A 13,541-nucleotide genomic window follows, 5' to 3' on the forward strand; every position below is an offset into this window, starting at 1 on the left:
ATTATAACTCTTCTCTTTCTTATATATTAATATAAATAATTTTACAATTTTTAGTTCAAAATACAATTTTATATTTTGTAATATTTTTTCTTATATGAGTTTCTTTGTTATCCAACTGATAATAAATAATATTTATAGCACTAAATATAAAACTAACAAAACATAAATTTCATCATATTGAATTTTTTTGTCAGGAATATTAAATATTAATGTATTAATGTATTTATATAGGGAAAGAAGCCTTAGATATAATTATTTAAGGTTATTAGTTAAAAGATATATGAGGTTATAAAACTAATATAATAACTATATAGTAATGTTATGAATATCAAGATCTTTATATTCATCTGTTTAATAATAAGAAGTGTATATATTTGCTTTAGGAACTATCTCATTTATATACATTTCATTGGCACTCTATTAGTGACACCCTTTTCATGAAACATGACTAAATCCTCTTTCGTTATTTTAATTCTTTTGTACTTAAACGTAATCAATACAAAACCCTTATCACATAATGATGTAATAAATCAGATAACCACGTTTTTAATAGAGGCACAGTTACCTGATTAGTAAGGTTACTGCGATTCAATGGAATAATTAGAATAACAATTGCCAAAACTAACTTCAGTTACATTTATTGCTATAAAGAGTGATTATTGTATATTATTGTATATTATTGTATACCATTGTATACTATTTAGTACGTTAACTTGCATCTAAAAGATCTATCAACAACAAAATTAATTAGTAGTATATTTACTCTCTAATACAGATCTCCACATTAAGTTTCTCTAGAATACATGAATAACAGACTTTATTCTAATGTACACCAAATTAACTATACAACTATATAATAATTAAAACTTACCAAATACCGACCAAACAATACATCACAGATAGACAGTATAATAATGCATCCACTGACTCTCTAATATAATATGCTTGCTTCAAGTTGTTATCTATATTTACTTAAATAGAAGTGATTTAACTGACATTAATGTTTTCTAAGAAATGCCAAAGCAAAAGGATACCAACCACCAATTTAGTCACAATTGTAGTTTTAAGAAGGGGTACATTATTACTTTATATACAACTCTCCAATTAAAATACATACTACAACTACATTGTATTCGTATTCTGGTGTATTAATCCTTCCCTTTGACATATGTTATATTTAAATATTTTGAACTTATAAACATTTTAAAATATGTGATTGGTATTGTAAAATATGTTTTGCCTACCACTAATTTCAATACCAAATGAACTGTAATATTAAATATATCTTAGTAGTAATAGTTTTATTAAGATAAATAACTATTCCCTTATAAAGCTTTAACATTTCAAATAATTATTCAAATTAGTTGCTGCCTATTCCATCCTGCTGGTTTGCTGGTCATATTTCTAATACTGAACATATTCCAACACACAAAATTCAATACTAACCAATTGTATAGGTTCCAACGAGTTATTGTTTCTTGAAATACGTTAAATTGGTTATATCACTTTCATATTTTGAATCTTCATATTATTGATAATCATTGTATAAATCTATTACATAATGTTTTAATATTTATTGTCTATAAACAAAGAAATAGATTTTATTTTCCATATTCATTATATTTATTTGATTGGCCAATATATTAGCTTTGTGAATAATGTTGGACTCACAAGTTGATATTTCTGTTTTTTCGAAGAGCTGGTATCCCCCAATCAAATCCATTATTGTAATATCCGTCATCATATCACCAAATATTAGTATATAGTCTAATATACTACACGAAATATTCATAATCAAATAATCCATACACACAATATCTCTACCTAAATTATAGTACAATGTGGCATTTAACAATCTTATCTTCCCAACCAAGTTCTCCCTCTAAACATCTGATATTCCGTAAATTAACATATTTTGCTACATTTATTATTTTTTCCAATCCCAATTCTACTACCACTTCCATCCAAAAAAGAATATTTTTATAAAAAAGAATATTTTTATAAAAAAGAATATTTTTATAAAATAGAACTTTTAAGCATACTTATATTTCAATTCGCTGGCTGCTTGATAATAAAATAATTCACTGGAATTAATATCAGGCAAATTAGTATAATATTTTAATGAATTGAAGTAAGGTAAAATAAATATTTCAAATCTGAAATATAATACGAATATTACTTCAACACTAACTTGGGAAGGAAGTAAATTCAACTTGATCCATTTAATTTAAACTGTTAATTCGATTATAAAGAAAAACACTATTTGGATGCAATAAATTACATTAACAGACATTAAAAACATGTTCAGTTTGCAATAATATCTCTTGGTGATGCAATTCGAATTTAGGTTTTCGGCATTTTTCTAAAATGAAATAAACGCATGGAAGTAATTGTAACATTGGTATATGTTAACACACATTTAATCTAATAACTTGGAACTGTTCGATATGTATTAGATGCTAACACTGCAACTTATCAAAAGGTATATGTTTCTGTTGAATACTAAATCTTCAATAACAATCCAATGTCTTCCTAGAATCCAGGATCCTGCTGCCAATGTGTATATATCTGCCACAAGGAATTCACTTGAAAAATTGTACATATAATTTCAGAGCTCAATCATAAATATAATATGGGCCGCTTCTTAATATTTCCCCGTCCTCTCATCCTCCCTCTTATCTTCTGTTACCTGGCCAAATGGTCTTTTCTTTCTATCCCAATATTTGATTCCAAATACATATGTTAGCTTATACAGTCAAAGAGTAAACAGTTACCTGGTTGTGATAATATATCTATCAGAAGTACACACTATATAATATATAAATTAAACTACACATGGATTAAACCCCATTCTACCTATGCAATGACACAGTTGCAAAATTCCTGATTAGAACGCCAATTAATACATCATTAATAGTATAGCGAATTAAACAAAATCATGATGTAATATGACTAGAGTTGGTATAAATGGGATTCTGTGATGATATTGATATTTTAAGAGATAAAATTCAATTATGAATTGTATAATTGAGGTACAACAAATAGGATCTGAACAAAAATTTAGATCTATTATGTTCGATTATTGTTACTCAGTTTCTAAGTAAGCCCAAAATAAGTGCGATAATCGAATTTATATCCTTCTGTGTCAATAATATTTCAACTTATCATAAGTTTCCAATAAATCTATAACAATATGGGATGCGAGGCATATCTGATTCCAACTCAATTCTGTCTCGCTGCTTCTGCAAACCTTCTCTCAACAGTTCCAGTTTCAATTCCGCTAATTTTACATATTTATTGATATCGTGTGCATAAAAGTATATAATATTACAATCCTGCCTTGATAACTCTGATTATTTAGACAAACAACATAATACCGCAAGTAAAACATATCATCATTAAACTCCAAGAAAATATTGAAGCAAAAATACTAGGACTCTTAATGGTATACGACCCGTTTTTGTGCGAAGCACTTGTGCTGTTGGGATGAGTTGAACTGGTGTAGCTGCTTTGACTGACATGAGTCGAGCTGGTTGAGCTAGTTTTACCACCACGCATGGAAACACTTGAACTCTCACTCTTGCTTGATGATTTGGAAATTGGGGCCATGTCTAAACTTACGGTACTAATACGACTGCTCGAAGAGGTACCTAACGACGTTTCAACAGAGGATATAGAACTTTCATTATCGGAATCAGCCAACTTCAATTCACCATTCGCTTCATAATACGTAAAATTGTCAAATGGATGTGGAAACAAATCGTGGTCCCTCAATTTTTGGTAATCCCATTCAGATGCACTTTCAGTTTTCCAGTTCCAGAAGAACCATCCCTTAGTATAAGTACTGTAATGCGATAATTGAGTTTCAATAAACTTTCTTACTTGAATTTTGTATTCTTCAGGCCATTCCTCAATTTAATTTTGAGAAACACAGGTATAGTTTTCATAGTTTTCATAGTCAATATCATCGTATTCATTTTTGACTTCATAATTTGTATCTTCATCGTATGTGTCATCGTACCATGATCCATAACCAATACCATGTATCCAAGGTGTGCAATCAGTCAATGCACTACTCCAGGAACCCACAAACGTAATAGGAAATGCTGGCTCACCGGTGATTTTTTTCTTATAGTTAAAATTATGTGCAATATTTTCAATGGATTGATCAATGTCAAAATTATGGGATTCTGCAAAACGATATTGAAGAAATACTTGATCCCATTCAGCTATTTGCGAATCTGATTTATATTCGACTCCCTTGTAATAAGGACTGGAACTATTATAAAAGTCGAGATCCAAGTCATGGTATGTCATGTTATAGACTGGGCCACTATACTGAATAGTAAAGGTAATATTTGGATTTGGGTTACTAATACTGTCCTTTGTGGTTTGGTAGTAGTCAAAAAGGTCGGTATAAAAGTTAATCTGATAGGATTCAGCTGGCCATACAGCTAACATCGGGGAAAATGTAACTTCCAAACTAGCCAAAGAAGATGGATAATCTATGTTTAACATATAATCAAAATAATCTTTTAGAATTGAAGAAATTACTCTAATTCCATTTTGATTTTCCCATAAAGAATTCTCTAAATCTAAATCAAAGTAATTTGTTCAATTTTGAACTGCATATACATTCACAAACACTTTCAAATCATATTTTAATGCCCAGTATAAAGCCTTGTTAAGGTATTCTTTTTGATTGATATTCACATAAGGGTCGCTGAAAGTCTGATTGCCTGGATACAAATTAGTTGTATTGTCAATCTTCCACGCCCAGTATCCAATGGGAATCTTAACATAGTTGAACCCTTCTTCACCAATCTTCTTGAAGTCGTCTTCGGTAATCCAGGTTTTGAAATGATTGTCTAATAATTCCTTAGCATCATCGTATCCCAATGCTTCACATAAAGTGTATTCGTTAATGATAGTCACGTTTGATCCTTTTTTCTTTGCCAGAGCCATAGCGTCCTTGTATAGTGATGGTGTAATGTATGGTTCAGTTACCAACCAACCACCAATATTAATACCTTTATACTGTCCTCGATATTCTGGATTTACTGCAACGTCTTCATCTTTTCCTAATGCAATGTTTTCAATATTGAAACTGAGAGCGAAATTGTAAAACACAGACAATAGTACTAATATATTTATACCAAGAGTTATCTATAGCGCAAGTAAAACACATTTGATTATATGTCTAAAGAGAAATTGGTATCTGATAATTCTTAATCGTGAAATTCAAGAAACAGTATTCGTAACTGAAATAATTCCTGTATTTATACCATTTCATACCTTTAATTTTACAAGATAGGAAAACATTGGAAGCGGTTGTGGAGAAGGAATGAAAATTTTTCGTTCCTTTTTTCTCCGTAGTGTACCTTGTACAGCTTCCATGGATACCTTGCAGTTGCCGGGGAAAGTTGCAGGAGTGTGCTTGGGTTCATCAGGATCTTAAGATCGTGCTCTAATAACTCTGCAGAACTTAAAATCATTTCGAGCTAATACGTGGGTCTGTGGTCAACCTTTTCACTGCCTTTTATGGCAAACAGTCGAAAGGAACAAGGAACCAGTGTATGTGCTGCAGAAACACTCTGTCTTATGTTTCGAGAAGACCAATATTCACATCACTCTGTCTAGATACACTAGTCTGTGGTATAATATAATGGTTTCGAATAATGTACTTCCATTTGATAAAATAATAATATATTGGGGTGACAGAACAACAACGATTATTTGTTCATTCAAGCGATCCTATATTTCCTACTTATTTTAAACTTTGCGAACTATACAAGAAGTTACCAATATTGTTAAAACCTGATGCAAACCTGAACCTAATAGCTGATATTTATTCTGTATACCTATAATTGTATACTAGTCAAAAATGTGTAATATAATACTAAGTTTGAACCCCAATTTCACCTTACACACTTATAGAAATTATCTATCCTCTACTTTCATTAACTTTAGTTTTATCAATGGGACTTACCATTTAGAGAAATTGAGAGAACAACGGAATAATACAAAGCCAATAAATAACAAGACGGTAATTTTATTTTTAGAACCTTCTTGTAAATGTCTTTCATTAACAAAAATCAACATGACTATACAAAATCAATGAAATCGTTAATAAAATAAAATGTATTTGCAAACCTGAAGCAGTTTGTTTTATATTATAATCATATCTTTACAGAAATATTACATATAATATCGAAGGTATTGCGTTATCGGTAGAATTTATACGATATTTCAACAAGCAGTTAAAATATGGTTAGCGGTAGAAGCACAGCAAGCACAACCAGTAAATCAACAAACCGGTAAACCGGTAAAACTGAAAAACCAGAGTATACTTAGAATAATTAAATAAAGACCCTAAGTTATATAAAGGGATAGTTTTCGATATTAATAAAATTATTCCTGCCCTCTATCTAAACTTTCTATAAATGTATAATACAAATAATTATTAGCTTCCAAATAATATAGTTTGACATGAATCAACAATTGAATGACAACCAAGAAACTATTAACAGTATCTTCTCAGAGTGGAACCTGCATCAACACAATATAAGGACACCGTTTCAGACACATGTATGAACATGAAATCGAGGTAATTCCTGGACAGCGAGAGAATTCCACACTCGCAACCGGACAGAGTAACTCCGAAAATGGAAAGAGAAGTAAATGGGATCATTGATGATTTGATACAGAAGGAGTTTGTTGAACTTTAAAAATATCCATTTAGTTCACCCATCGTTATGGTTAAGAAAAATGATGATACTTATCGGTTATGGGTCGATTGCCGTAAGCTGAATAAGGTTACGGTTAAAGATCCTTTTCCATTACCAAGGATCAAGCAATCTTTAGCGAATATTGGTAATTCAAAGGTTTTTACAACATCAGACCTTCATAGTAGGTATCACCAGATACCAATGAAACAAAATGATCAATACAAAACAGCTTTTGTAACGCCGAGTGGAAAATACGAGTATAAAGTTATGCCATTTGGATTGGTAAACGCACCTGGTACTTTCTCGAGGTATGTGGCTGATTTGTTTAGAGATATGAGTTTCGCGAATGTGTACCTAGACGATATCTTCATTCATTCCACAACGTTAGAAGAACATTGGGAACATGTGGATAAGGTATTGAAAAGGTTGAGGGAGGAAGGACTGATTGCGAAAAAGAAGAAATGTCATTTCGCCGCCAAGGAAGTTGAATACCTTGGGTATTATATTAGTGAGAATCAGATCAGACCATTACAAGGAAAATGCGAGTCGATTAATAAATTTCCGACACCTGCAAGTGTCAAGGAGGCTGAAAGATCCTTAGGAATGATCAATTATTACCGGAGATTCATTAAAGATTGTTCGAGAATAGCGAAACCTATTCAAGAGTTTATAGCGAAAACTTCCCCATGGAAGCAGGAGCAGGAGATATCGTTTCAAGAGTTGAAACGTGCGTTGGCATCGAAACCCGTGTCAGTGGCTTTCAAGGAGGAAAGAAGGTATCGATTGACAACTGATGCATCAAAATAATGGTGTAGGAGCAGCATTAGAAGAGATTGGTGAGAAGAATAAAGAAATTGGAGTTGTGGAATATTACTCTCAGGCACTTAGAGGAGCTCGATGGAATTATCCGGCGTGTGAATTGGAACTACTGGGAATAATTGAAGCTCTAAAGCATTTTAAGTACTTATTGCATGGACATCATTTTATATTGAGGACGGATCATATTAGCCTCTTATCTCTGAAGAGAGATACAGAACCTACGCCCAGGGTGCAAAGATGGATAGATGTATTGGCTCATTTTGATTTCGAGTTGCAATACTTACCAGGATCTCAAAATGTAGTAGCAGATGCACTCTCTCGTATGGTTTGTGAACCTACAGAGAATACGCAGACGTTAGAGAATACTACCGCTATGATCGAGGAGATTGGACAAGTGGATCTGAAAAGCTGGTATAGTGACTGAAAAGAAGACCTTCTAAGGGCAGCTGTCATTGTATATCTAGGTGTTGATGATAATACTAAGATAGCAAAAACAGACGAAGAAGTGTTTGAGAAATTTGTGAAAAAGCTAAGGCTTTCAATGTCATATAAATCTAGGTTTACATTCGAAGAGAATGTGTTACATTATAGAGATAGAGTAGTTGTTCCAATGAAAAACCGGATGACAATACTGAATCTGTATCACGATAATTTGTTCGGAGGACACTTTGGAGTGTTGGCAGCGTATCATAAGATACATGAACGATATTTTTTGTCTAATCTATTCAGATCTGTGGGTAACTATGTTACTTCATGTCCGCAGTGTCAGATAATGAAGACGCATAAACGTAAGAAGCAAGGTTTACTGATGCTACTGGAGGCAGCAGAGGGAAGATGGTTGGATATTTCTTTGGATTTTGTAGGAGGTTTGCCAATTGCAGATTCAGGGAATAGCGTCACATTGGTCGTTGTGGATCGATTTTCTGAGCGTGCACATTTCAATGCAGCTAAGCAACCATTGAAATGTGCACGCACTACAGTTGTTATTTCAGTATGTGTTTTGTTACTATGTGTTCCCAAGATCGATTGTTAGTGACAGGGACTCGAGGTTTACCGCTGGATTGTACCAAGAACTTACGGAAAGATTAGGGATCAAGCTGAAGATGTCATGATCTAATCATTCTCAGAGAGATGGTCAAACGGAACGTACTATTCAAACGTTAAATCGTATGATAAGGACTTATACATTTAATGAATTCACTTGTTGGGATTATTGGCTACCGTATATTGAATTTGCATATAACTCGACACCTAACAGAACATTGCAGATGTCACCTTTCGAAGCCGATGTAGGATAGTTGCCGTTAGAACCAAATATTGAAACTGGTAATGAGTTATCAGCTAGGAACTTCGCCGTAGTAGATATGGCAAGATATATGAAGATGTTAGCACTTAGAGTCCGGGATGCCCTGGATGCCCTGGATGACAGTGCAGTTAACATGGAAGTTCAGAATAATAGTGCGCGTAAGGTATTGACATTGACGATTGGGGATTATGTCTTAGTACATAGAGACTCTCATTTCAGATATGAAAAATATCAGAAGACGCAACCTATTTATGTGGGGTCAAATAAGGTAGTGAAGAAGATTAACGATAATGCATAGAAGTTGATTTACCGAGTATATCAAAGAAGCATAGAGTTATCAACGTGTAATATTTGAAGAGGTTCTTAGATCGACATGAGATGTATCCTAAAAGGGCACCAATCACAGAAGAAGAAATTGAAGAACGTATTAATGAGGATGTGGGTGTCGTTAGTTGGGATGTTAATAATAAGCTCGTTTATTGTTTATTCAGAGGTGTTGAACCTCGGATTACCATCGCTGTACCCAGACACTTGTTTAACAAAATTACCACTAGATTGAAGATGCCGCTGTGGAGTAACTTCCAATAATTATTAGGCAAAGTCTCTTCAAGAGGAAGAGGAGGGAGATGTTGTATTATTTAGTAAGGAAATTCTAGTGGTTTGTTAGGATTCGTAGGACTTTGCTTATATTCAGGATCGATAAGGCTGACACGACCATGTGTGAAGTGTCGCCATGTTAGTTGGTTGGAACCAACTTAAGGACATGTATTTTGTTATATTGATAGTATATAATATATTTCTCTGTAGTAGATCGATGTTCTAGTAGAAATGAAAATATAGCAAATTAAAAAATAATCAATCTTTAGTACTGTATTTATCAAAGGTTATTGGTCATAATAACTAGTAAGCACATATTATACAATAAGTTGTTTACAATTTTTGAAATACCACGTTGGTGATACCAATTCAATTTGGAGAGAAGGTTTTGAAACTGGTAACATTTTTTTCGGTTACCCATGTTGAAATATGGTTAGCATTAGAAGCTAAATCCGCAATCCAGCAATCCAGCATCTAATTAGAATAATTAGATGCTATCCTTAAGCTGTATAAAGGGGTAGTGTTCAAGATAAATGAAACTATTCCTACCCTTTATCTAATCCTTATGCATTGTTTGGTCCGGAATATTAAATAATAATGTATTAAGTATTTATCTAGGGAAACAAGCCTTAGATATAAGTATTTAAGGTTACTAGTTATAAGCTCTATGAGGTTACTAAACTATTATAATAACTATACAGTAGTATTAAATATATAAAGATCTCTATGGTCTTCTGTTTAATAACAAGAAGTGCATATCTTTACTTCAGGAACTATGTCCTTTATATAGGTTATATTCGCGTTCAATTGTTGACATTCTTATCATGAAACGTGACAAAGTCCTCCAAGATATAAGATGCATTTTTGATTCACAGCACCAACAATTATCAATAAATTTTTTCAGAATTTAATGATTTGAGTAAAAATAAACCCAAATTGTACAATATTTATTAGTATTTAAAATAAACAAATCATAAAAATATTTAAATTAGTACCACTGATAACAACACAGTGAAAATAAGGTAAAGCATATCATTCTTGATGAGATTATTAGCCGAACCTTCAAATGTCGATACATTGAAACTACTTGTGACTGAAACAAATGATTGACTAGTCTTCGTGACTGTATAATCACTAATCCATGGAGTGGTTACTAGACTAGAAGTAGTTGTCTCAATATCAATAACCTTAGAACTTGACTCATGTAAACTAGTTAACAGAGACGTAACAGATTCATCAGAAAAATCTGATAACGATAACCAAACTGAAGAATTAAAATATAATACCGATGACTCCACTATATTAGAGGAAGAACTAACCATAATATTACTTGAAATAAAAGATGTACTTTCTAACTCATAAGAAGAACTATAACCAATAAGAGAAGAATATTTCACGGAAAAACTATCAGTATCAATAATGCCGCCACTTCCAGTGAAGGTGGTGGTAACAGTCGACAAGGTGTTGGCTGTAGAACCAGTCCAGTAGGTGTAAGACGTGGTTTCGAAAGCAGTAGTTGGCGTTTCGACAATGTAGATTGTCTCGGTGGTCTCGATACCATCGGTACCAGTGAAGGTGGTGGTAACAGTCGACAAGGTGTTGGCTGTAGAACCAGTCCAGTAGGTGTAAGACGTGGTTTCGAAGGCAGTAGTTGGTGTTTCGACAATGTAGATTGTCTCCGTGGTCTCGATACCATCGGTACCAGTGAAGGTGGTGGTAACAGTCGACAAGGTGTTGGCTGTAGAACCAGTCCAGTAGGTGTAAGACGTGGTTTCGAAAGCAGTAGTTGGTGTTTCGACAATGTAGATTGTCTCGGTGGTCTCGATACCATCGGTACCAGTGAAGGTGGTGGTAACAGTCGACAAGGTGTTGGCTGTAGAACCAGTCCAGTAGGTGAAAGACGTGGTTTCGAAAGCAGTAGTTGGTGTTTCGACAATGTAGATTGTCTCGGTGGTCTCGATACCATCGGTACCAGTGAAGGTGGTGGTAACAGTCGACAAGGTGTTGGCTGTAGAACCAGTCCAGTAGGTGTAAGACGTGGTTTCGAAAGCAGTAGTTGGCGTTTCGACAATGTAGATTGTCTCCGTGGTCTCGATACCATCGGTACCAGTGAAGGTGGTGGTAACAGTCGACAAGGTGTTGGCTGTAGAACCAGTCCAGTAGGTGTAAGACGTGGTTTCGAAGGCAGTAGTTGGCGTTTCGACAATGTAGATTGTCTCCGTGGTCTCGATACCATCGGTACCAGTGAAGGTGGTGGTAACAGTCGACAAGGTGTTGGCTGTAGAACCAGTCCAGTAGGTGTAAGACGTGGTTTCGAAAGCAGTAGTTGGTGTTTCGACAATGTAGATTGTCTCGGTGGTCTCGATACCATCGGTACCAGTGAAGGTGGTGGTAACAGTCGACAAGGTGTTGGCTGTAGAACCAGTCCAGTAGGTGTAAGACGTGGTTTCGAAAGCAGTAGTTGGTGTTTCGACAATGTAGATTGTCTCGGTGGTCTCGATACCATCGGTACCAGTGAAGGTGGTGGTAACAGTCGACAAGGTGTTGGCTGTAGAACCAGTCCAGTAGGTGTAAGACGTGGTTTCGAAAGCAGTAGTTGGTGTTTCGACAATGTAGATTGTCTCCGTGGTCTCGATACCATCGGTACCAGTGAAGGTGGTGGTAACAGTCGACAAGGTGTTGGCTGTAGAACCAGTCCAGTAGGTGTAAGACGTGGTTTCGAAAGCAGTAGTTGGTGTTTCGACAATGTAGATTGTCTCGGTGGTCTCGATACCATCGGTACCAGTGAAGGTGGTGGTAACAGTCGACAAGGTGTTGGCTGTAGAACCAGTCCAGTAGGTGTAAGACGTGGTTTCGAAAGCAGTAGTTGGTGTTTCGACAATGTAGATTGTCTCGGTGGTCTCGATACCATCGGTACCAGTGAAGGTGGTGGTAACAGTCGACAAGGTGTTGGCTGTAGAACCAGTCCAGTAGGTGTAAGACGTGGTTTCGAAAGCAGTAGTTGGTGTTTCGACAATGTAGATTGTCTCCGTGGTCTCGATACCATCGGTACCAGTGAAGGTGGTGGTAACAGTCGACAAGGTGTTGGCTGTAGAACCAGTCCAGTAGGTGTAAGACGTGGTTTCGAAAGCAGTAGTTGGTGTTTCGACAATGTAGATTGTCTCCGTGGTCTCGATACCATCGGTACCAGTGAAGGTGGTGGTAACAGTCGACAAGGTGTTGGCTGTAGAACCAGTCCAGTAGGTGTAAGACGTGGTTTCGAAAGCAGTAGTTGGCGTTTCGACAATGTAGATTGTCTCCGTGGTCTCGATACCATCGGTACCAGTGAAGGTGGTGGTAACAGTCGACAAGGTGTTGGCTGTAGAACCAGTCCAGTAGGTGTAAGACGTGGTTTCGAAAGCAGTAGTTGGCGTTTCGACAATGTAGATTGTCTCGGTGGTCTCGATACCATCGGTACCAGTGAAGGTGGTGGTAACAGTCGACAAGGTGTTGGCTGTAGAACCAGTCCAGTAGGTGTAAGACGTGGTTTCGAAAGCAGTAGTTGGCGTTTCGACAATGTAGATTGTCTCCGTGGTCTCGATACCATCGGTACCAGTGAAGGTGGTGGTAACAGTCGACAAGGTGTTGGCTGTAGAACCAGTCCAGTAGGTGAAAGACGTGGTTTCGAAAGCAGTAGTTGGTGTTTCGACAATGTAGATTGTCTCCGTGGTCTCGATACCATCGGTACCAGTGAAGGTGGTGGTAACAGTCGACAAGGTGTTGGCTGTAGAACCAGTCCAGTAGGTGTAAGACGTGGTTTCGAAGGCAGTAGTTGGTGTTTCGACAATGTAGATTGTCTCCGTGGTCTCGATACCATCGGTACCAGTGAAGGTGGTGGTAACAGTCGACAAGGTGTTGGCTGTAGAACCAGTCCAGTAGGTGTAAGACGTGGTTTCGAAGGCAGTAGTTGGTGTTTCGACAATGTAGATTGTCTCGGTGGTCTCGATACCATCGGTACCAGTGAAGGTGGTGGTAACAGTCGACAAGGTGTTGGCTGTAGAACCAGTCCAGTAGGTGTAAGACGTGGTTTCGAAGGCAGTAGTTGGTGTTTC

At 35.7% G+C, this 13,541-nt stretch overlaps 1 protein-coding gene, 1 pseudogene and 1 further gene across 1 annotated transcript, besides 3 other annotated features; 1 reads left to right on the top strand and 2 right to left on the bottom strand.

Annotated features, from left to right (window-relative positions):
* Nucleotides 1-3,357: 3,357 nt before the first annotated feature.
* Nucleotides 3,358-3,915: a sequence feature (similar to exoglucanase repeat family protein; correction of possible frameshift sequencing error).
* On the bottom strand, nucleotides 3,358-4,965 carry Kpol_252p1 (the record flags this gene model as incomplete).
* Nucleotides 3,919-4,614: a sequence feature (similar to exoglucanase repeat family protein; correction of possible frameshift sequencing error).
* Nucleotides 4,618-4,965: a sequence feature (similar to exoglucanase repeat family protein; correction of possible frameshift sequencing error).
* A 1,790-nt stretch (nucleotides 4,966-6,755) lies between these two features.
* Kpol_252p2pseudo lies at nucleotides 6,756-9,438 on the top strand (annotated as a pseudogene).
* Nucleotides 9,439-10,433: 995 nt separating this feature from the next.
* Nucleotides 10,434-13,541, bottom strand: Kpol_252p3 (uncharacterized protein; the record flags this gene model as incomplete). The annotated part of the gene is made up of 1 exon (XM_001642278.1): nucleotides 10,434-13,541. A coding segment is annotated over one exon (3,108 nt), but the record flags the coding sequence as incomplete, so codon positions are not given.

This window comes from Vanderwaltozyma polyspora, genomic scaffold, assembly GCF_000150035.1.
Source record: "Vanderwaltozyma polyspora DSM 70294 KpolScaffold252 genomic scaffold, whole genome shotgun sequence".
Taxonomy (NCBI): Eukaryota; Fungi; Ascomycota; class Saccharomycetes; order Saccharomycetales; family Saccharomycetaceae; genus Vanderwaltozyma; species Vanderwaltozyma polyspora.